The sequence below is a fragment of the Electrophorus electricus genome, chromosome 19, assembly GCF_013358815.1.
Source record: "Electrophorus electricus isolate fEleEle1 chromosome 19, fEleEle1.pri, whole genome shotgun sequence".
Classification (NCBI taxonomy): Eukaryota; Metazoa; Chordata; class Actinopteri; order Gymnotiformes; family Gymnotidae; genus Electrophorus; species Electrophorus electricus.
The window spans coordinates 12,667,056-12,691,651 of NC_049553.1; the positions used below are offsets into that span (position 1 = coordinate 12,667,056).

A 24,596-nucleotide genomic window follows, 5' to 3' on the forward strand; every position below is an offset into this window, starting at 1 on the left:
TCATCCTCAAATTAACATGATAAGAATGCAATAAAGAAATGTATGTTCTCCGAAATATGCTCATATGTGACCTGTCAAAAGTGATATTTATTTGTCATAGACAGAAAGTGTCAAAAGTGTCTAAATGTTTAGGCATTTGGTTATCAGGTTTAAGCAAGAAATAACATTTCTTCCAACACTATTGTCTAACTTAAGGTTTAGCATGGAATCCCTTACTTTTGTAGACCATTTTAAATGTTCATTATTATATTTTAATAGAAAAAATATAATACTAGTTTTTCAAGATTAACTGATTTGATCAAATGTCCTATCTACCTATGTCTGTGTCATATGTAATTAAAAATAATCTTATGCTTGGTCTGGTTGTGTGTAATTGCTAAGCTTTGGTGGAGCTAGCACGTTCTAGCAGAACAACTGTCTACTCTGGTCTATATGCAGTTGTTAAACAAGTGACCATCACTTTTAGGGGAACTGGTAAAAACAGGTCTGTGGATGTACAAATACAATAAAAGTACAATTCTATATGGAAAAATGTACTATAACCACCAGAAATGGATGTTTAGTTTTAGTGGAGGTTCAAACTCCATGAAGGTCCTGCATTCCTCTTGTACTTATTTGAATTTGATTTCAAATACTGCGCAAAACTCAGTTACTGTGTGACTTGACTCAGACTTTATCATCACTAATGTGATATGTAAAAAAACTTGCCAGCGCTTTATAAATAGGTTTTTAGTATAGCTAATTCTCAGTGAAAAATTGATCAGCTGCAACATTGTTGTTAAAGTAACAAAGTAGCACAAAATAAATACGTAAAGAAAAACTATGTGTACTAAGCCTTGTACTGAGTAGTGTACTGATCATTTGTATGTTGCTGAATTAATGTCAAATTTATTGTTTATAATCAACTTTCCAAGGCCTTTACAATAAAGTATATGAAGGGTAACCATGTGCTAGTAAAGAGAACAGTAATGCAGAGGCAGATATGATTTGAAGGTTATTATAAATGTATTCTGTATTTGTTGCCCTGCAATTTATTTTGGTGAAATACTGGATTATGGTATTTGGCGATTAGCATGTTTGCCTCTCAGTGCTAGGGTCATGGGTTTGAGTCCCTGTCTGGGTAGAGTTTCCATGTTCTCTCTATGTATGTGTAGGATTCCTTCAGGGTCTTTGGTTTCCTCCCACAGTCCAAAAACATGAGGGTTAGGTTGATTGGATATTCTAAATGTATATACATATAGTGTGTGCAGTGATGGTTGGTGCTCTGTCCTGGTCTTCACCTTCTCCCTTGCGCCCAGTGTCAGTCCCCCAGGGGGAGTGACATTGAGTCTTTTCTAATAAAGAGGCCTGCAAAGTGATCGTAAAAGTTGATATCTGTCTGTAAAGTATCCTTGAGTCTGAGAATGGTGCTATTTAAATAATAATAATAATAATAATAATAATAATAATAATAATAATAATAATAATAATAATAATAATAATAATATAATATAAATGAACAGTTAAGAATGTGGAAAACACTAGGAGGCCTGAAGCCCCACACCTGAGAGTTGTGTAAGCCCAAAAACACTGGTTTAGGATCTGACTTTAGAATTTCTAGATACATGACACTAAAAAAGTAATGCCTTGTTGACACCCCTGAAATAAAGACATACTTACACTGATTTGTGAAACGTTAACATCTGCATACACTGTATTCCAACAATCACGGAGTGTTGCATCTGATTAAAGTAAAATATAAACAATATGTTTTACCAGTTCATCTGTTGGGAGATGCACATTAAAGCGTACTAGTTCATGAGATAAATATGTTAATCAGTGGGAAAAGGATCCTAAAACAGTTTATGCTATGGAACAACCTATAAACACAATGCTACATGATGACCTCTCTGTTTGGATGTGTGAGACATGTCAGACTTCACACCTCCATGAGATCTCCACCAGCAGCTCAGTGCAATAACAGCTATGAGGAGGAGGAGAGCAGCACCTGCTCCTGCTGCGGTCCAGATCAACAGCTTGGCTTCTGCAAGACCCCCAAAACAACATTTCTGTTTAATCTCATGATGAGGTTGCTCATGGTAATGCTGATTATAATCTGTAGCAGTTACAGTGGATGTAGTAATTATAGTAGTAATAGCCGTAATAGAATGAGCAGTGATTAAGGTCATTGGTGGGATTTGGGAGTTGCTATGGGAACATGTTAATGCTCCACCCACCAAAATGAGAATTTTTGATGTCCTGAGTTAAGAAGTATTGTACTCACCATTCTATGAGGCTATTTTATATCAAGAGTTGCAGTAATAATAATAACAATAAGTAATAAGTAATTATTGTTTCTTGTTGTTGGTATTCTTTTTTTTAATGAGTAATATACTATTAATTAGTTTAAATGATCAGTTTTACTAACATGCCTTTTAAAAATAAGAATTTAACTTATAAACGCTATCATTGTAAGCTTTTTATATCTGTTGTACGTTACAGAAAATATAATTCAATTTCTACACACTCGAGTGATGATAGTAGTAGCAGCAGTAGTAGTACATTCAGACTTTATTTCAGTGAGCAGAACAGCAACAGGCACAGCTTACCTGTTGTTGGCTGCTCTTTGCATTTAAGTGCTTTGCTGGCAGTCTGATTGCTCAAATTGTTGGCCGCAGTGCAGCTCAGGATAATGTCGCCATCTTCAGGTGAGAAAGTGAAGTGCAGAAAAGCATCACTTCCATTCTGGTACCCTCTCCATGTGTAAGACGCACTTGGATCTTCAGAAGTTTGGCACCAAAGATGAACATCACAGGCCTTTATAGAATCCAGCCAGGTCTGGTTACTCTGAATAGTAATGTTTTCAATCCGGGCTGCATATGAAGAGATAATTCAATGAAGTGTTTTTGTGTGATAGGACATATTAGGAGTTTGTAAAATATACAGTGATGCTTGAAAGTTTGTGAACCCCTTAGAAGTTTCTAGATTTATGCATGACTTTGAGCCCAAAACCTCATCATATTGTCACTCAAGTCCTACAACGACCAAATCAAACAAATAAGACAAAAATATTAGTCAATGTAATTTATTTATTGAGGAGAATTAAACAATATTACATATCTGTGAGTAGCAAAAGTATGTAAACCTTTGCTTTCAGTATCTGGTGTGACCCCCTTATGCAGCAATAAATGAAAGTTTAATGTTTCTGGTAATTGTTGATTAGTCCTGCACATGGGCTTGTTAGCACATTCCACAACATTTCTATTGGATTAAGGTCAAGACATTGACTTGGCCATTCCAAAACCTTAACTTTGTTTTTCTTTAAGCATTCTTAATAACTTGTGTGCTTAAGGTTGGTGCCTTCATGCAGGACCCATTGAAATTCTCTTGAGCTTCAGCTCACGAAGAGAGGGCCTGACATTTTGTTTTAGAATTTGTACAATTCAGAATTCATTCATTATTCATTCAAAGACCTTGCTTAGAAGTTTCTTTGGATTCCTTTGTGACCTAATGGACTATTACACACTTGCTCTTGGTGTGATCTTTGTTGGCCGACCACTCCTGGAAGGGTAAATTCCTTGAATTTTTCTTCCATTTGGACACAGTCTGTCTGTATGTGGATTGAAGGAGTCCACATGAAACCAACTCTTTAAGGTTTGGTTTTGTAACCTTTTCCAGCCTGATGAGCACCAACAACTCTTCTTCTGAGGTGCTCAGAAATCTCCTTTATTCATGCCATGATACACATGCAGAAACGTGTTGTGAAGGTCAGACTTTGCTAGATGCCTGTTCTTTAAAAAATAGGGTGCCCACATAATATTGGATAATTTTTCTCAATAAATAAATGTTTAATAAGTCTAATATTTTTGTGTCATTTGTTTGATTTGGTTCTCTAACTTTAGGAACTGTGACAATCTGATGAGGTTGTAGGTCCAAAAAAATGCAGAAATATAGAAACTTGTAAAGGGTTCACAAACTTCAAGCACCACTGTAGGAGTATGATATACCTTCATAAATGAGAGCAGATCATTTCTAAAGCACAGAAGAATGACATAAGGGTTAAGGGCATGAGGGCCTCCAAAACCCATAGACCGAAATCAGAATAAAAAACACACATAGCCATGGCTTAATCATAGCCATACATGCTTAACGATAGCCATACATGCTTAACCATAGACAAACATGCTTAATCATAGCCATGCATGCTTAACCATAGACAAACATGCTTAACCATAGACAAACATGCATAACCATAACCATACATGCTTAAGCATAACCATACATGCTTAACCATAGCCATACATGCTTAACCATAGACAAACATGCTTAACCATAGACAAACATGCTTAAGCATAACCATACATGCTTAAGCATAACCATACATGCTTACCCATAACCATACATGCTTAACCATAGCCATACATGCTTAACTATAGACAAACATGCTTAACCATAGACAAACTTGCTTATCCATAGACAAACATGCATAACCATAACCATACATGCATAACCATAACTATACATGCTTAGCCATAACCATACATGCTTAACCATAGCCATACATGCTTAATCATAACCATATATGCTTAACCATAACCAAACATGCATAACCATAACTATACATGCTTAGCCATAACCATACATGCTTAACCATAGCCATACATGCTTAATCATAACCATATATGCTTAACCATAACCAAACATGCTTAACCATAACCATACATGCTTAACCATAGCCATACATGCTTAACCATAACCATACATGCTTAACCATAACCATACATGCTTAACCATAGCCACACATGCTTAACCATAACCATACATGCTTAACCATAGACAAACATGCTTAACTATAGACAAACATATTTTGTTTACATTGCATGGTTTGTATGTAACAGTGTTATAAAAATAAAATGTCTAGAAATAAGTAAGTAATAAGTCCTGCAATAATCTATGCAGTAAAACCCAAAATGCCTCTATAAACTGTAGCTTTCAAAGCAGCCTGAAGGTGAAGAGATGACAGATAAAACATATACAGGTGTACTCACCATAGACTATCAAACTGATCAACTTTGTTGGAAATTGTGAAGTCCCATCTGCAATAATAGAGAAGGTTCCAGAGTCTTGAACTTGAAGGGCTTCCACTTCTACAGTAACATTAACATTGTCCACCTTTAATCTTCCCATGAACTGCTGATTCAAACTAATATGGATTTGCTTATTGTCATAGGTAGCAATTCGATGCTCTTTAAATTTCTACAGTGCATATTTTACAGATTCTTTTTGGAGTCCAAGTGGTAACAGGAGGGAGCTCCCGGTAGCCCTGCGTACTGTCTCTGTGTTCTCATCAGCCAGAACACACAAACCTGCAGCAAGAAGCAAATGTATTAAAACCAAACATGATGAAGAGTCTCAGTCTCACTTCATAGCTTTATTAGAATAATGACACCAGTAAAATGGTGACTGAAAATTGCTGTCATCACTAATAATGGTGATTACTGTTTTCTTTTTTTGTTTTCTCTGCCACACAAACACATTTTCTTGAGGTTTGTAGAGCCTCAAAGATGGAAGTTACCAAAACAGGCGATACAGCATCAATATGTCAATCATGCTGCACAATACTCTTCTTCTACTAGTGTAGTCATGGAGGTCTTCACACATTTCAGTTCAAAACAAACCTAATTGCACTTTTAATAAAAATGTATGTATTTGTTTATTTATTTGTAATACACAGTTTACTAAATGTTGGAGTACATCTTCATAGGTCAATTTGAATGTTTTATTATACAAGTGTCTGAGTAGACAGTTTTTAAACACCTTGTGTAACTTTTTTTCCAGGCTAAGAATATGGAAGTTGACTTTTATATGAATCAATAAAACAGAAAATCACTAAGTGTGAAACTGTACGCATACATGTACATACCCTGAATAATCCCAAGCAGCAATATTCCAGAGTATGAAACACAATATCCATGAATAGCTTTCATTGCTGTTTGAGTAAAGTTGACGACTGTTTCCTCCTGCTGCAGCTTGTCAGAGATGGTTGACTCAACACTACGGAAAAGGGCCAAGGAAAAAAATACACACACACACACACACACACACACACACACACACACACACACACACACACACACACACACACACACATTTCCTCATTCTCTGAAGGTGTGATAGATATTTTCTGGAGAAAGCCAAAAGGAAGTGCGTCAGCCACATGCACTGAAACAACTGATACTGTCCTTCTGATATATATTGTCTGAAAGGTAACATATTAGGAGTTTGTAAAATATACAGTGATGCTTGAACGCTTGTGAACCCTTTAGAAGTGTCTAGATTTCTTCATGAATTTGATCCTAAAACTTCATCAGCTCACACACGTCCAAAAAAGTCCCAAAAGTACCAAATCAAACAAATGAGACAAAAAGACTATATAATTTATTTATTGAGGAAAAGTATCTAATATTACATATCTGTGAGTAGCAAAAGTATGTGAACCTTTGCTTTCAGTATCTGCTGTGACCCCCTTGTGCAGCAATAGCTGAAAATAAATGTTTCTTGTAATTGTTGATTAGTCCTGCACATCGTCTTGGAGGAATGTTAGCTCATTCCACAACATTTCTATTGGATTAAGTCAGGATTTGCATAATATGCATAATATGCATTATACTGCAATGTGCAAGATACAAAGTGCAAAAACAATATGCATTAACTGCTTCAGAGCATTTTTATACATGAAAAACATTAATATTACATGTAATTTTGCAAACATACGTTGCAAACGTGGTGAAGGCCTATTATAAAAGGAAAGAGTTTTGCTAAGCTTCCTGTGCCATTTTCTGGTTAACCTCCTTAATCCAGTGTTTTACAGCATCAGTCCCGTGGGACTGTATGTTCAGCACATTTTATTTATCTAACAAAGTTATTTCATCTGCTAAGTGTTCCATGAACAGAGGAACAGAATATGGACAAGCCTTAACTGAGATTAGGAACCCCCGCATAAATCAGTACTATTATGTATTCAAAGACTCAGATAAGTAGTAAGAAAAACTCTACACCAGTCCCTCCCTGAGCTTGTGTTGCTAAAGGTGATCTGTATCTATAGTGTGTAAAAACTTCAGTTTGATAATTTTAGGTTCTGCAGTGTTGTATCTCTGTAGTATCAGATCAGGAATCAGCATGTAGCCTTAATATTAATCAACTTGAATTATGTGTTTGAATTTGGTGGCATATTTGAATATAAGGGCTTAATTGACTACAAGTTTTATATGTGATATTTTCCAATATCATCCATGTTAAGAATGGTAAGATAAATGATACATCATGGTAAAAGACACAGCTATCATTCTAAAGAGATATCATGCCTTGGCTGATACCATCCCAGACCCACACAGCACACACAGTACACATTTCAATGACCACCCTCACCTGTAACTCATTATTAGCACAACTATTTAAACCGCACAGGTGTGTGAGTTCAGTGCTTTACCTTGAATAACAATGTACAGTTCAAATAACACTACAAATCTACACTGAATAAAACATTATGTGTAGTATACAGTCAAGCTCTAAGACACTGCAATATAGAAGTTTATGCAGTAATGGAAAGGTGATATGAGAGTGGTAACAGTTTTATTGCAAAATAAGGACATTGCAGTGTAGTACAATGTTTGGGAAGAACTAAAGCATTTACTTTAGTGTGCTGTGTGGATGTTGTCTGGACACATACACTTTGTTCTCATTAGCCAGAATCTATAATTGTATCAAACTAAAGTTTTGTTTGATAAGTAATCGTACTAATAAAATTGTCAAAATATGGATTATGTATTCATCACGTTTTTTGTACATATCCTACTCTTAATTACTACCTACCTACCTACTAAGACACTTAAATACAACATTTTAATAATGTAATGGAAAAGTGACATCAGAATGGCAAAAGTTTTATTGTAAATTAATGTGCAGTGTAGTGTAATATTTGGAAAGAATTAAAGCAGACACTGTCACTGTGTTCACATTAGTCAGAATCTGTTATTGTATCAAACAAAAGTCTTGTTTGATAATCATGCAATCGTACAAATAAAATAGTCAAAAATATGGATTATGTATTGATTGTGTTTTATCTTTGATACAAATGACCATATTATGTACGGGGAAGAACTAGCGGTGCGTAACCTAATCCTGCTGTCACGGACCAAGAACATGCAGATAACAAAGGAGGAAGCAGAGGTGCAGGTCTCCAGCTGAAATGTTCAATGAAAGGAAGAAAAATGAAATCTAATATAAAAGTGTAAAAGATGCCAACATAACAGTCAATGACTGACAAGGTCATAGAAACAAAAGCAGGTGTAAATAATGAACATCATGAAGGTGTAGCTGCTAATGACCAACACACACCACCTGAGGTCATGTGCAACACAGACTTACATTACCCCTGAGCACCACTTGAGGAGTTATGGCTTAGGGGGTCTTGCTCAGGGGCCCAACAGTGGCAACCTGGCAGGGGCTTGAACTGGCAACCTTCCCATTACAAAGCATGTACCTTAACCACTAAACTACCACTTTGTAAAAAAAAAGTAAATCTACACTTTGCAAAACCTCGGCTGTGTAGCTGTCTGTAAATGTGTGAAATCTTGTTACGTAAACCCATTTGTGAAACTACCTAGGAGAAAGTCTCTTGAAAATCTAAAAGAAATGTGCTACAGCTGAATTAAACATACTGTGTATGATGTCCACAGTAACATTTAAGTCATTTATCTGATGCTTTTATGCAAAGCGACTTAAAATTATGACTGACTACAGCTTGAGGGTTAAGGGTCTTGCTCAGGGGCCTAACAGTGACAACTTTGCAGCTGTGGGGTTTGAACCAGCAACCATCTGATTACAAGTCAAGTACCTTAACCACTGAGTTACCTCTACATCATAAATACTGTAAACTGTAAATTGTAAAAACTAAATTGTACTGTGTGTGTACACATACATTTTGTTTCTGTTGCAAAAATTGGTCATTCTCTGTGAAGGTCCTGATGAAATGTCCTGCATCTGTCCCTCTACTGGGGGAATGTGTGGCTGCCTGATTTGCGAGTACGCACGGCTGTTAAACCAACTGTATTGTATGTGGTTATTTGCACCTGGAGGCAGTTTTCATAAGCAGACACTAGAGGGCACTAATTGTCCATAGTAGGTGATTACTGTGTCCTTGGAGAAGAAAGGAAACTGAAGAACCGCAAACGTGTCGTTTCAATTGCTGTGGCTATTTACTCAAATGCACTTTACTGTGCCATTACTGGCTATAGATGTAATATGTATACATATAGATGTATAATATTCATAACGTAGACCGATTTTACATAGACCAACTACATATGCTCAGTTATTGTATTAATAGCCTGTATGCCAAGAACACTTCATTTATATGTAAAGAGAAGATCATAAAGTGAAAATCTGAAAGATCAGGCCATCATTTTTAAACAATCACTTCAGTCCTGAACGATCACGTCTATATAATGTCCATGTTTGTTAGATATGCATTTCCTGACAATCGACCAAGTAATGCAATAACTTCGCTTTTGCATGCAAAGTTCAAATCAGGAAGTGCAGTACAAATGTAATATCATGTGATGTTCCGCACATGCGCAGTCCAAATCAGGCAGGTTCTCACTGTGACATTTGGGTATTTCTATGGGAGGCAGGATAAGGAAGGTGCTAAACTGAATTTTCAGAATATCTAAATAATGTCTTATTGCTGGTAAATGTTTGCAGTGTTGTAGGGGCGAACGCTTTTATTGAGATGTGTGTGCATAATTTAGGTCGCAAAACGAACGGAATAAGTGTCGTACCTCAACGTTAGGACTATTAGATTACGCAGCTTTGATTTTCCACATAGTAGGTGGTTCTGTAACACTACTTTGTAGAAAATCATCGTAGACGGTCCCTTAGTTTGCCAGCCAGCACTCGCGATATTTAGCGCGTCACTGGTGGTTTGCTTCTTCACTCCGGAAGCAAGGACGTCAGGCAGGCAGTAGTAGCGTTTCTGCTTCAGGGAAAAAAATGTACGGAGGAATAATATTTCACCGTAATCAGAGAACTTCAAGAAGCGATATCATGAGGATTTCTACAAGGAAAAGGTAAGTTCGGTCCAGATTTGTCTTCTCATAACCCGCTAGCTAAAGTTAGTTGGTTACGTTACTGGTTTCAGTTCCTTCTACGCGGCAGGCTTTATTTCCTGTTGGAGGAAATAAGGCAAAAAACACAATCATGGCGAGTTACCCAAGTAGTTTACCTACCCCAGCAAAACAGACGCTAGTGTGAGCTGGTAACGGCATCAGCCACATACCAGAATCAGCCTCGTTCAAATGGACACAGCTGAACTGAACCATTCAGGCACCTCCACCCTAAATGTTTGGTTTCTGAACTCTCATATACGCGCGGTGGCTCTGGGTGACCCAGGGGCAGAAGTTATCTGACTTAGCGACGCGCAAAGGCAACTTTTAGACACAAATCACGTTTCTGCTTCAGGAACAAATAGACTGGGGTAATGTTTAATCTTATTCAGAGAAGGTAAAGACACGAGAAGATCAAGACGATTTCTACGAGGAGAAAGGAAGTTCGAGCTACGTTTACTGTTTGAGCTCAGGTTGATGCGCCTAACGGGCAGTGAGGTCTCTAACAAATTTTACTCCACAAGCGGCAAAAACAAAACGCCGTCACTTACCGAGCTATTAACAGGTTTTTTTTTTTTTTGCTTGCTTGTTTGGGTTTTTTTGGTTTGTACTGTGCATGACGGACATAACTGGACCCAGCTCGTCTTTTATCGTTATTGAGTTCTTTAGTAACGCGTTATGAGCTTTGGATGTTTTTACAGTTCATGTATGAACTGTCTACAACACCAAGAGAGAGCCTGTCATGTAGAGGATAAACCGGCAAGTTAACTGCAAAACCGAGTGGGTCTGCCTGGCTTCTCCGCTCTTCAGAGTTCACTGCTGCATCGTTCCTCTACAACAGGAAGCCTGTTGTGCTATGAAGCAGTTGTCAGATTTCTAAAAAAAAATGAGTGGAGGAGGAGCAGCCGTCTCTAGATGCGCAGAGGGAAGGAGGCTTAGCGACGCGCAAAGGCAACTTTTCGACGCACAACTTGCGTTTCTACTTCAGGAACAAATAAAGTGGGGTAATCTTTAATCGTATTTAGAGAAAGTAGACACGAGAAGATCAAGAAGAGTTCTACGAGGAGAAAGTAAGTTTTCGATTTTGACAGCCTAGTCTAGCCTAGCCTAGCCTGGCTACGTTTACAGGTATTTTTTTGTTTGCTTGTTTGGTTTTTTTTGGTTTGTACTGTACATGACGGACATAACTGGACCCAGCTCGTCTTTTATCGTTATTGAGTTCTTTAGTAACGCGTTATGAGCTTTGGATGTTTTTACAGTTCATGTATGAACTGTCTACAACACCAAGAGAGAGCCTGTGTCATGTAGAGGATAAACCAGCAAGTTAACTGCAAAACTGAGTGGGTCTGCCTGGCTTCTCCGCTCTTCAGAGTTCACTGCTGCATCGTTCCTCTACAACAGGAAGCCTGTTGTGCTATGAAGCAGTTGTCAGATTTCTAAAAAACGTGAGTTGAGGATGAGCAGCCGTCTCTAGATGCGCAGAGGGTAGGAGGCTTAGCGACGCGCAAAGGCAACTTTTCGACACGTTTTCGTCCAAGCCTCCTCTAGTTGATGTAACTGCTGCCATCCCGCCGATTGCCTTGGAAACACCTGCAAGTAACTGATAGTCGCGTCTATTTTCAGTTAGCCAAAGGCTGCGTATTTTGGGTTTGCTTACGAAGGAACCGAACGGGTGTTTTTACGCAAAGAACTTTACTAACACTCCGTATTTCATTTAAACATGTCATGCAGTTGTTTTGATGGTAATTTAATTTTCTGAAGTTCTTATACCGGAAGAATGTTTTAAAAGGAGACTTAAAAGGACAGGCACGTTGTTGTGGAAATGTACCCGAAAATCAGTCTTCAGTGTGCAATTTCTGGCTAAGAATGCATGTAGACGGCTGAAAATCGGTAAGCAGGTACTTGTATTTGTACTGAGAAATGGTAATTTATTTGAGCATGCTAGCGGGCCCGTTGGTGCAGTACCTGGTTAATGCAACAAGGGGAAATGTCTTGAAACATGGTAGGCGTTCCATAAACTCAAACAAGATGGCAAATAAGGGCCCAAATTCAGCCTTGTAGTTAAACTGATATTCTACCACCAGAATTTAACCTCAGTGGCGTGTGTTTCTCTTCACAGGTGTCACAGAAATGCACACCTGCTGTATCCTGAGGAGAGTCCTGGTTGGACTACTGACTTTAGCTGGTAAGTTTGGCCAGGGATCTGCAGCCACATGCTAAAATTTCTGGCCATCCCAAATGAAGGCGTTTCCCACAGGTTGAGAATTTACTTCTGGTGGTAAATTGGCTAGCTAGTGTTCATAACCTACAGCAAGTGTATATACACGCAGTATAGGGCGTTGAATGTTCTGTGCCAATAGACCATCATTAGTGCTTCACATAGGGACCTGCTTACACTCCTCTCTCCAGAATTCACTATTGTGAGCTCTTTTCAGGGGTCATCAGGTAGACACCTCCCTTCGTCTGTGATTGGTTGAATTAAGACCATGACACTCCCAGGAGGCTCAACAGTGCGGTCTGGCCTCCCAGCTGAACCTCTTAACACGATGCCACTAGCAACTTTAGACCATGACATAAAACCTCAGCCACTCCACCTTTTTGGGGCATTACCCCAAACACACTGAGCTCCTCTTATTCTTATCCTCTTAGGCTGAACTGCACAAGAAATGATGTGGCAGACTTTGCTACACACACCTCTGCTGGTCTAACACCCATCTCTACAGCTCTGATATGTGCTTGCCACCTGCGTTCTTTCAACTCAGCCACCAAATCTGCATACTTTACCTTTTATCCTTTCAAATAGCTTCATCCACTGCATATTCAAATGGAATTGTAAGCTCTATAAAATAAACTACCCTTTTATTTTCTGAGTACAACAGCATCTCGGGCCTCAGCATAGTTAGCACGCTACACTCTGGCATCTGTAGTTTTCTACCTACGTCCATAAGCAATTTCCAGTCTCGTGCTTCACCCCGTCTATCAGTATTTAAAGCCAGTGCTCCTTCTCCAACATGCCCTCCTTCTCATACAAACTTAATTGCTTTATTAGCAACGAGTTAACCTCTAGCCGTTTACTCTCAAACATGCTAACACTACAAGCAGTCGAATGTCTCCATCTATATCAGCCCTGTGACAAGCTAACTTGCATGCTCATGAACTATGCTTCACTGTGCCAACCCCTGAAAATAATTTGCACTTCTGGTCCTGGACTACCACTGTCCAAGGTTTTGTGGAGTTGGAAGGGTGTTGTAAGCTGCTCCAAGTAAGAGCATGATTGGACTTGCATCCATGGCCCACAGCTCTTGCCAGGGTATTTTCCTCTTCACGCTTAACTATCGGAGCCACTGGTCCTTGTAATGCTGTTGCTGCAGGACGCCCATCTTCCTGTTCAGGGATAAAGCTCACCATCATTCACTTTCTTTCTGGTGATGTGTTAATCACCTGATCCAAGACCTGACTTCCCACATTGCACCTGTCCAATGGATTGCCTTAATTCTGTTGAACTCTTGGTGAGCTGCACTGTCGTTCGTGGATTCCACTTCCACCCTGCTTTTGTCACTGGTGCTGCTGGTTTCATCACTTCATCCTTTGATCCTAACAATCATCTTGCAACTTGCCTTGACACATTTGAATTCCTCATCTAAACTCGTCAACGGTAGCAGTAGCGGTAGCGCCAGCACTCCTCTCCCGTACTGGCGTTAAAGACAGAACTGATGAAGGCCATTAATATTATTCATAATATTGATCATATCTACCAGGTAAACTGAAATTGTGGTATTTACTGGGGTTACATGTACAGTTCTATGTATTCTTTTTCTGTAGCCTGTACTGAGGCTTTATGCAGCTTCTGTAGTCTGTATTTGGGCTCTCTCTCTTTTCTCAGTATATTTTCACCCATATACTGACAGTCCAAGCTCCGCATTTGTATTTAATGTTAAGCTTGCAAAGGTACAGAAGTTTGAATTGAATGAAAGGAAAAGATATGTCCAGGAGTCTGAGGAAGATATTTACAAATAAGTTAAACCTTTATTTTCAGCTACTCATTTAATTTTTGTTTTAAGCAACCCATACTCTTGGTTTATTGGTGATTAATTAATGCATGAAATTGCAATTTGAATGAATCAATGATTCCTTGGATGATCTCATGTAAACATTATCATTTGATAAGAAATTAAACATTATGTAATTTATTGCACACTATAATGGTGACATTAGCTTGTTCCCTGAAGTTCCTCTGTGCTGTAAGGCCTTTTTATTGTACCATCACAAGATGTTCAGGGGCTCCATCTGCTCCCCCCACTAAATATTTTCTGCTGGCACCACTGCATGGGTAACCAGGGTTGCAAGTTGTCTCTTGTAATGGTTTAAATTTCTATCTAGCAGGTACTAAATTGAATTTTTTTCCTTCTTAATCTAAAGCTGGAGAGACGCAGTTTCTCCTTGTGCTCTCCACCCATTCTCTCTGTCTCTCGTTTGGTGGGCTCTGTAGAGCAATCATGTTTCATGTAATGCAGCACATTTGACAAGAAATATGTTTTGGTTCATTTACATATAGGGCATTCAAGCCATGCATTACCTAATGCAAGTGTTTGTGAGTTAGGTTGCTGTGTGTTAGTTGGGAATTTGCTATAGCAATGATGTAATGCAGCCAGAACGTGTGCTGTGATCGTCTCTCTTACAGTGGCCTGTAGTGAGATGAAATTCCTAAACATTTTAATATGTACTGCTCATGTGATGCATATTTAAGGCTGGTTCAGCTCTAGCAGCTGAACAAACTATAATGTGCTGTTGAATGTGTGCTGTTTAACAGAGTTCTGTGTTCCCTCTTTTCTAGTTCTTCCTTCTGAATCAGCTACAGTGACAGTGAAGTGTCATGATGCTGCTACTCTCCCCTGCAGTCAGATGTGTTCTGGTCTGGTTTCATGGACTTTGTTCCATAAACCACATGACCTCCTGGCTCGGTGTAACCAGACATCCTGCCAGTCAGAGCAGGGATTTCACATGTCTCATGAGCAGTACCTGAAGGGAGATCTCTCGCTCACCATCGCTGATGCTGATTTCACTAAGAGTGACTTTTACACCTGTGATTGCGATGGTCTAGACATCTGTAATCTCCAGCTACAGGTTGAGGGTAAGCGTCCTCCTTTATTGCCCCAAATAAAATATTTGCAATTGGAGAATAAAAAATGGCTCCATTTGGTGGTTCTGTCTGTATCCATTTCATTTTGTTAGTAATGATTCTATCCATGATTTTTCGTTGCTAATAAGTCTGGTGTCATTGTAGGAACCAACACAAACACCACAACAACTTTGCCTCCAGTAAACGGTGAGTATTTAATATAATCTGCTGTTTTACATGTTCTTCATATAGAACTATATACATTAAGACAACTAATGGTGTGAATAATTTTTAAAGCTCATTACCTGAACAGTAATGTGACCTTTCCTATCGTTAGTTTTCCTCTCACATATGCTTATTTATTTATATGCCTACCAGGTAACAGTGAAACCACATAAATAGAATTTGCTGTAACACATTAATATTTTGCTGCATGTGTAGTCTGAGGTTTAGTATTTAAATGTGAAATGCTGAAGGATCTGTTTCTCTGTTCAGGTGTAAATGAGAGCTGGGTGTACAGAGACTACATCTGGCTCATGGGGATGTTTGGGATTGTTGTGGTGTTGCTATGCTGCCTGATAAAACACTGGGGGGGGGGGGGGAGTCAGGAGAGGAGCACAGTGCTTTAGAAGAAACTGTTGTACGGTTGAGGGAATGTGTGACAGGAACACGCCTTTCAGTGTGCAGCTGCAGACTCTGAAGGCGCCACCTTGACGACAGCGCTTTAAGGTTTATGCCATTTGAAGGACTTGAACACACGGTTCATTCCTCACTTAGTGACATGTAATGATCTGTGGTTTCTTGGACCATCGTGGAGCCTCGCCGCAAACCAACCGATCAGAGCAGAGCTCATTCAATTATAACAATTTTATAAGTTCATTTTTAAAAAGTCATAAAGACAAATGTTTAATGTACAATTACTGTTTGATTCTTAAAAATACTAATAAATCGTTTTAATATAATGACTTGCAGTTTTATGTTGAATTTTTCATACTGATCAGAATCTTATGAATATGTAAAGAAATCTAACAAATTGTAAGTATTTCTAAATGATTAACTTATTGTTCTTTCATTTTAGCTCATTTAGCTCCAGCTCAACTTGGTATGTGGAAATGTCAAAGATGCTGCGTCAAGTTGAAATAAAATGCGGCCTGTGTAGGGATGGTACCCAAAGCAGGACCTGATAGCTTCTGTGGGACCTTCTTAGCATCTCACATCTGTGGTTATGCAATGGGCTGAAATGAAGGGATATTATATGGTCATCATACAACTCCAACAGTTTTGCTTAAAAGATTCTCAGTGTAGTATCAGTAGGAACATTGCATTAAAAGATGAATATTTTTAAACTATACATTTATTTATAAACATTTTGTAGTTTTTTTTATTTATTGCACAATCAATAATTAAATTAAAGGCAGGGCCTGGGATGGCAGAGAACCTCCTGAAATACATGGAAGTCTAGTGGAGGTCACTAGACAAAAGCTTGTTTTAATCACTTTTCATTTTATACTCGACCTATTTATAATTACTATAATTATTATAATAATGTTCAGGTGTAAATGAGAGCTGGGTGTACAGAAACTACATCTGGCTCATTGGGATTGTTGTGGTTGTCATGGTGTTGCTATGCTGCCTGATAACACTGTGCAAAGTCATGAGAAGAGCACAGTGCTTCAGTAAAGGCTGTTTTACGGTTTCAGGAAATGTGTGATCCTCCTGCTCTGGAACATGCCTCTTTCAGTGTGTAGCTACAGACTCTGAAGATGTCCCCTTGACAACAGTGTGTAGATGTAGGTTCTGAAGATGCCCCCTTGATGACAGTGCGTGTAGATGAAGGCCCTGAAGATGCCCCCTTGAGGTGTCTATGTTTTGTCTATGTTGACTAATATTCTTGTCTCGTGTATTTACCTTTATGTATATTTGCACATCGGAGTTTGGAGAAATGTAATCTCGTTCAGCTGTGCACTACTTGTATCGTCAAAGTCAGTCAACTTTACTATCATTTAGACATCAGTTTAATTTATCATTAATCCAATTTAACGTGCTGTAGTACTTGATTCCATTCCTTTAGCACTAATCCAAGCTGTATTTACATATTTCCAATATTACTTTCTTAAAAATATCAAAAGTGCCTTTGTAACATCCATTGAAGGGAGCATCACACCTTACTCTGTGAAAAATTATTGAGTAGAAATAAATCTAGAAAAGGGGTGATCATCTCAAGTTTCAACTTAGACCTCTTCCTATATCTGAGATATATAGCTGTTTGTCAAGTGCACTTCATACAATTCATTTTAAATTTACACTTCTGCATATATTCACACAAGCATTCTGTAAGGCTTGCTTATTTTTGGAGAGATGGTACCAACTACCTGTGAACTGTGTAAAAGAATAAAATAAAATCCTGGATCATATGACCAGCCGGTGAGTTATGATGGACTTCCAATTACTGAACATTTGACCTCTGTTGTTTCTCATCTCTAAAAATATATGACAATATCTTGAAATATATGAAATATATCTTGAAGTTTGTTTTTGACTCCTGTAGGTATAAAGTCATTTAACTTCTTAGTCACACTAAGAGGCCTTTGAAATATTTTTGTCATACCATAACTCGAATTCAGTCCCTCTACTGGGGGAATGTGTGGCTGCCTGATTTGTCACTACACAAGGCTGTTAAACCAGTTGAATTGTGCGTGGTTGTTTGCACATGGAGGCAGTTTACATAACTGGACACTAGAGGGCGCTAAAAGCCCACAGTAGTTGCTTACTATATCTCGGCACAATAAATTAAACTGCGGAAACTCCAACACCGTGTCTGTTCAATTGCTGTGGCTAGTTACTCTCTAATGCACTCTCTATAGCCTGTGGCCTTACAGGCTAAAGATGTAATAATTACATTTACCTGATGCTTTTATCCAAAGCGACTAACATTAGGCCTGAGTACAACTTGAGCAGTTGCGGGTTAAGGGGCCCAACACTGGCAACCTTCCGATTACAAGTCAAGTACCTTAACCACTGACCTACCACCGCCCTAATTACGTATATAGACCTACAATCATGACGTAGACCGATTCAAAGACCTTACATAGACAAACTACATGTATTGTATTAATACATGTAGTTTGTCTACATGTAGTTATTGTATTAATAGCCTGTAGGCCAATTACTCTTCATTTATATATAAACAGATCATAAAGTGAAAGTTTTTCTGTTGATTAGATCAGGCCATAATTTTCAAACAACCACTTCAGTCCTGAACGATCACGTCTATGTAATGTCCATGTTTGTTAGATATGCATTTCCTGGCAATCAACCAAGTAATGCAATAACTATTTTGCTTTTGCGTGCAAAGCTCAAATTGGGTATTGCAGTACAAATGTAATATAGTATGATGTTCTGCAAATGCGCAATCCAAATCAGGCGGGTTCTCACTGTGACATTTGGGTATTTCTATGGGAGGCAGGATAAGGAAGGTGCTAAACTGAATTTTCAGAATACCTAAATAATGTCTTATTGCTGGTAAATGTTTGCACTGTTGTAGGGGCGAACGCTTTTATTGATGTGTCTATATAATTTAAGTCGCAAAACGAACGGAATAAGTGTCGTACCTCAACGTTGAGACTATTGGATTACGCAGCGCTGATTTTCTACAAGTGGGGCCGGTGATGTCACCAATCTGGGTGTGTGCCTGGGTGCTCTAACAGTTACCACCCACACGGCACTGCCACCAATCAGGGTGTGTGCCTGGCTGCTTAAACGTGACCGCTCACACACGTCACTGCCTGGGTGCTCTAACACCCACACATGGCATTACCGTGTGAAGAATAATATTTCAGCGTGATCACAGAACTTAAAGACGCGAGAATGTCATGCGGATTTCTATAAGGAAAAGGTAAGTTCGGTCCAGATTTGTCTTCTCATAATCCGCTACTCTCGGGTTATCTTATAGCTGGCTACGTTACTGGTTCGAGTTCAGGCTGAAATTCCTTTAGTTTACCAGACTACTAACATACTTAGTGATTGTTAGCCCGATTTCCTGCTGGGGAACGCTGAGGCAAAAAAACAAAAGCAAACATAGTCATGGCGAGTTAGCAAACTAGTTTCCTGAGGACACTAACTACGCCGTTAACGCTGGTGGAGCTAAACAGTGAGACGCTCCGGTGAGTCGGTAACTGCATCAGCCCGGTTGCAAAACGGGTGGTGCGAAGCCAACTTTGAGACTCTCAAATAACGTTCCTGCTTCAGGAACAAAAGGTGGGGTGATGTTTAGTCGTATTCAGAGAGAGTAAAGACAGGAGAAGATCAAGATTTCTACGAGGACAAAGTAGATTTTCTTTTGACATAAGATCGTCTAGACTGGCTACGTTAACGGGTTTGAGTTCATCTTAACTCCTTATTTTTAACTCCTTGTTCAGTCTATTTTATGGAGCACGCGTAGACACACATGGAGGGGATTCAGTAACAGACAGAAATGACAATAAATAGCAGGAAAGGTTCTTTGAGTTCAGATCGTCTCCGTTTATTGTCATTTTTTAGACATGATGCAGTAAGTTCTCTAAAACAAATTTTACTCCAGAAGCGGCCAAAACCAAAACGCCGTCATTAACAGGTATTTTATTGTTCTCTTGAAAATAAGACTGCGGTCATGTCGTCTACAATTCGCAAAACCGGCTGTGCAGCTGTCTGTAAATGTGCGAGGCTGGCTGTACACTGTAGGCTTGTTACGTAAACCCATTTGTGAAACTGCCTAGGAGAAAGTTTCTTGAAAAAGAAATGTGCTACAGCTGAATTAAACATATCTATATTGTTTAATGCACCAAAGAAATGTCTTAACATAGTTTAGTTCACTAAACTCAAATGGATGGCAAATAAGAGCCCAAATTCAGCCTTGTAGTTAAACTGATGTTCTACCACCTGAATTTAACCTCAGTGGCGTGTGTTTCTCTTCATAGGTGTCACAGAAATGCACACCTACCGTATCCTGAGGAGAGTCCTGGTTGGGCTACTGACCTTAGCTGGTAAGTTTGGCCAGGGATCTGCGGACACCATGCTAAAATTCCTGGCCACCCCAACTGAAGGTGTTTTCCCACAGAATTTACTTCTGGTGGTAAATTGGCTAGCTAGTGTTCATAACCTACAGCAAGTGTATATACATGCAGTATAGGGCGTGGAATGTCCTGTGCCAATAGACCATCATTAGTGCTTCACATAGGGACCTGCTTACACTCCTCTCTCCAGAATTCCCAACATTGTGAGCTCTTTTCAGGGGTCATCAGGTAGGCACCTCCCTTCGTCTGTGATTGGTTGAATTAAGACCATAACACTCCCAGGAGGCTCAACAGTGCGGTCTGGCCTCCCAGCTGAACCTCTTAACATGATGCAACTCTTAACGCTAGCAACTTTACGCCATAACATGAAACCTCAGCCACTCCACCTTTTTGGGGCATTACCCCAAACACACTGAGCTCCTCTTATCCTTATCCTCTTAGGCTGAACTGCACAAGAAATGATGTGGCAGACTTTGCTACAAACACCTCTACTGGTCTAACACCCATCTCTACAGCTCTGATATGTGCTTGCCACCTGCGTTCTTTCAACTCAGCCACCAAATCTGCATACTTCACCTTTTTTCCTTTCAAATAGCTTCATCCACTGCATATTCAAATGGAATTGTAAGCTTTATAAAATAAACTACCCTTTTATTTTCTGAGTACAACAGCATCTCGGACCTCAGCATAGTTGGCACGCTACACTCTGGGACCTGTAGTTTTCTACCTACGTCCATAAGCAATTTCCAGTCATGCTTCACCCCGTCTATCAGTATTTAAAGCCAGTGCTCGTTCTCCAACATGATCTCCTTCTCGTAAAACTTAATTGCTTTATTAGCAATACCACTCGGCAACGAGTTAACCTCTAGTCGTTTACTCTCAAACACGCTAACACTACAAGCAGTTGAATGTCTCCATCTATATCAGCCCTGTGACAAGCTAACTTGCATGCTCATGAACTATGCTTCACTGTGCCAACCCCTGAAAATAATTTGCACTTCTGGTCCTGGACTACCACTGTCCAAGGTTTTGTGGAGTTGGAAGGGCGTTGTAAGCTGCTCCAAGTAAGAGCATGATTGGACTTGCAACCATGGCCCACAGCTCTTGCCAGGGTATTTTCCTCTTCACGCTTTCCTATCGGAGCCACTGGTCCTTGTAATGCTGTTGCTGCAGGACACCCATCTTCCTGTTCAGGGATAAAGCTCACCATCGTTCACTTTCTTTCTGGGGATGTGTTAATCACCTGATCCAAGACCCGACTTCCCACATTGCACCTGTCCAATGAATTGCCTTAATTCTGCTGAACTCTTGGTGAGCTGCACTGTCGTTCGTGGATTCCACTTCCACCCTGCTTTTGTCACTGGTGCTGCTGGTTTCATCACTTCATCCTTTGATCCTAACAATCATCTTGCAACTTGCCTTGACACATTTGAATTCCTCATCTAAACTCGTCAACGGTAGCAGTAGCGGTAGCGCTAGCACTCCTCTCCTGTACCGGCGTTAAAGACAGAACTGATGAAGGCCATTAATATTATTAATAATATTGATCATATCTACCAGGTAAACTGAAATTGTGGTATTTACTGGGGTTACATGTACAGTTCTATGTATTCTTTTTCTGTAGCCTGTACTGAGGCTTTATGCAGCTTCTGTAGTCTGTATTTGGGCTCTCTCTCTCTTCTCGGTATATTTTCACCCATATACTGACAGGCCAAGCTCCGCATTTGTATTTAATGTTAAGCTTGCAAAGGTACAGAAGTTTGAATTGAATGAAAGGAAAAGATATGTCCAGGAGTCTGAGGAAGATATTTACAAATAAGTTAAACCTTTTTCAGCTACTCATTTAATATTTGTTTTAAGCAACCCATACTCTTGGTTTATTGGTGATTTGATTCATTCAAATTGCAGTTTCATGCATTAATTAATGATTCCTTGTCTGATTTCATGTGAACATTATGATTTGATAAGGAATTAAACATTATGTAATTTATTGCACACTATAATGGTGACATTAGCTTGTGCCCTGAAGTTCCTCTGTGCTGTAAGGCCTTTTTATTGTACCATCACAAGATGTTCAGGGGCCCCATCTGCTCCCCCCACTAAATATTTTCTGCTGGCACCACTGCATGGGTAACCAGGGTTGCAAGTTGTCTCTTGTAATGGTTTAAATTTCTATCTAGCAGGTACTAAATTGAATTTTTTTCCTTCTTAATCTAAAGCTGGAGAGACGCAGTTTCTCCTTGTTCTCTCCACCCACTCTCTCTGTTTCTCGTTTGGTGGGCTCTGTAGAGCAATCATGCTTCATGTAATGCAGCACATTTTCCCAGAAATATGTTTTGGTTCATTTACATATAGGGCATTCAAGCCATGCATTACCTAATGCAAGTGTTTGTGAGTTAGGTTGCTGTGTGTTAGTTGGGAATTTGCTATAGCAATGATGTAATGCAGCCAGAACGTGTGCTGTGATCGTCTCTCTTACAGTGGCCTGTAGTGAGATGAAATTCCTAAACATTTTAATATGTACTGCTCATGTGATGCATATTTAAGGCTGGTTCAGCTCTAGCAGCTGAACAAACTATAATGTGCTGTTGAATGTGTGCTGTTTAACAGAGTTCTGTGTTCCCTCTTTTCTAGTTCTTCCTTCTGAATCAGCTACAGTGACAGTGAAGTGTCATGATGCTGCTACTCTCCCCTGCAATCAGATGTGTTCTGGTCTGGTTTCATGGATTTTATTCTATAAACGACATGACCTCCTGGCTCGGTGTAACCAGACATCCTGCCAGTCAGAGCAGGGATTTCACATGTCTCATGAGCAGTACCTGAAGGGAGATCTCTCGCTCACCATCGCTGATGCTGATTTCACTAAGAGTGACTTTTACACCTGTGAATGTGATGGTGTAGACATCTGTGATGTGCAACTACAGGTTGAGGGTAAGCGTCCTCCTTTATTGCCCCAAATAAAATATTTGCAATTGGAGAATAAAAAATGGCTCCATTTGGTGGTTCTGTCTGTATCCATTTCATTTTGTTAGTAATGATTCTATCCATGATTTTTCGTTGCTAATAAGTCTGGTGTCATTGTAGGAACCAACACAAACACCACAACAACTTTGCCTCCAGTAAACGGTGAGTATTTATTATAATCTGCTGTTTTAAATGTTCTTTATATAGAACTATATACATTAAGACAACTAATGGTATGAATAATTTTTAAAGCTCATTTCCTGAACAGTAATGTGACCTTTCCTATCGTTAGTTTTCCTCACATATGCATATTTATTTATTTATATGCCTACCAGGTAACGGTGAAACCACATAAATAGAATTTGCTGTAACACATTAATATTTTGCTGCATGTGTAATCTGAGGTTTAGTATTTAAATGTAAAATGCTGAGGGATCTGTTTCTCTGTTCAGGTGTAAATGAGAGCTGGGTGTACAGAGACTACATCTGGCTCATTGGGATTGTTGTGGTTGTCGTGGTGTTGCTATGCTGCCTGATAAAACACTGTTTAAAAAAAGTCAGGAGAGGAGCACAGTGCTTTAGCAGAAGCTGTTGTACGGTTGCGGGAACGTGTGATCCTTCTGCCCAGGAACACGCCTTTCAGTGTGCAGCTGAAGACTCTGAAGACACCACCTTCACGACAGCGCTTTAAGGTTTTATGCCACTTCAAGGACTTGAACACATGGTTCATTCTTCACTTAGTGACATGTAATGATCTTTTGTTTCTTGGACCATCGCGGAGCCTCGCTGGAAACCAAGCAATCAGACCAGAGCTCATTCAATTATAACTTTATAAGTTCATTTTTAAAAACTCATTTTTAAAGCCAAATGTTTAATGTACAATTACTGTTTGCTTCTTAAAAATACTAATAAATCGTTTTAATATAATGACCTGCAGTTTTATGTTGAATTTTTCATACTGATCAGAATCTTATGAATATGTAAAGAAATCTAACAAATTGTAAATATTTCTAAATGATTAACTTATTGTTCTTTCATTTTAGCTCACTTAGCTCCAGCTCAACTTGGTATGTGGAAATTTCAAAGATACTGCATCAAGTTGAAATAAAATGCGGCTTGTGTAGGGATGGTACCCAAAGCAGGACCTGATAGCTTCTGTGGGACCTTCTTAGCATCTCACATCTGTGGTTATGCAACGGGCTGAAATGAAGGGATATTATATGGTCATCATACAACTCCAACAGTTTTGCTTAAAACATTCTCAGTGTAGGAACATTGCATTAAAAGATGAATATTTTTAAACTGTACATTTATTTATAA

At 39.1% G+C, this 24,596-nt stretch overlaps 1 protein-coding gene and 1 long non-coding RNA gene across 5 annotated transcripts in view; one reads left to right on the forward strand and one right to left on the reverse strand.

Moving 5' to 3' along the window:
• LOC118240116 overlaps window positions 1-2,045 on the reverse strand; it is a 2,373-nt gene extending 328 nt beyond the window's left edge. Inside the window, exons 1-2 of the long non-coding RNA XR_004775297.1 lie at window positions 1,925-2,045; window positions 1,660-1,721 (exon numbers count right to left, since the gene is read on the reverse strand). This is a non-coding gene — a long non-coding RNA (uncharacterized LOC118240116). The remainder of the gene's footprint in view (window positions 1-1,659; window positions 1,722-1,924) is intronic.
• Window positions 2,046-9,653: 7,608 nt separating this feature from the next.
• Window positions 9,654-24,202, forward strand: LOC118240150. 4 transcript variants are annotated; one of them, XM_035520103.1, is made up of 6 exons: window positions 9,654-10,106; window positions 12,262-12,327; window positions 14,977-15,273; window positions 15,427-15,468; window positions 15,757-15,821; window positions 23,785-24,199. In XM_035520103.1, exons 2-6 carry the CDS (start codon window positions 12,273-12,275, stop codon window positions 23,965-23,967), a joined length of 642 nt encoding a protein of 213 aa, XP_035375996.1. In that variant the 5' UTR covers window positions 9,654-10,106; window positions 12,262-12,272; the 3' UTR covers window positions 23,968-24,199. The 4 variants fall into 4 exon arrangements, with proteins under 4 accessions (XP_035375996.1, XP_035375997.1, XP_035375999.1 ...); XM_035520104.1 differs by lacking the exon at window positions 9,654-10,106 and adding an exon at window positions 11,078-11,212 and having other exon boundaries at window positions 23,785-24,200; XM_035520106.1 differs by lacking the exons at window positions 9,654-10,106; window positions 12,262-12,327; window positions 14,977-15,273; window positions 15,427-15,468; window positions 15,757-15,821 and adding exons at window positions 19,052-19,156; window positions 20,217-20,282; window positions 22,947-23,243; window positions 23,397-23,438 and having other exon boundaries at window positions 23,905-24,202.
• Window positions 24,203-24,596: the final 394 nt, after the last annotated feature.

Coding starts and splice junctions, on each gene's coding strand:
- LOC118240150 (XM_035520103.1), top strand. CDS start 12,273: ATGCACACCTGCTGTATCCTGAGGAGAGTCCTGGTTGGACTACTGACT. Junction 12,328..14,976: donor TGGACTACTGACTTTAGCTG/GTAAGTTTGGCC, acceptor CCTCTTTTCTAG/TTCTTCCTTCTGAATCAGCT. Junction 15,469..15,756: donor AACTTTGCCTCCAGTAAACG/GTGAGTATTTAA, acceptor TTCTCTGTTCAG/GTGTAAATGAGAGCTGGGTG.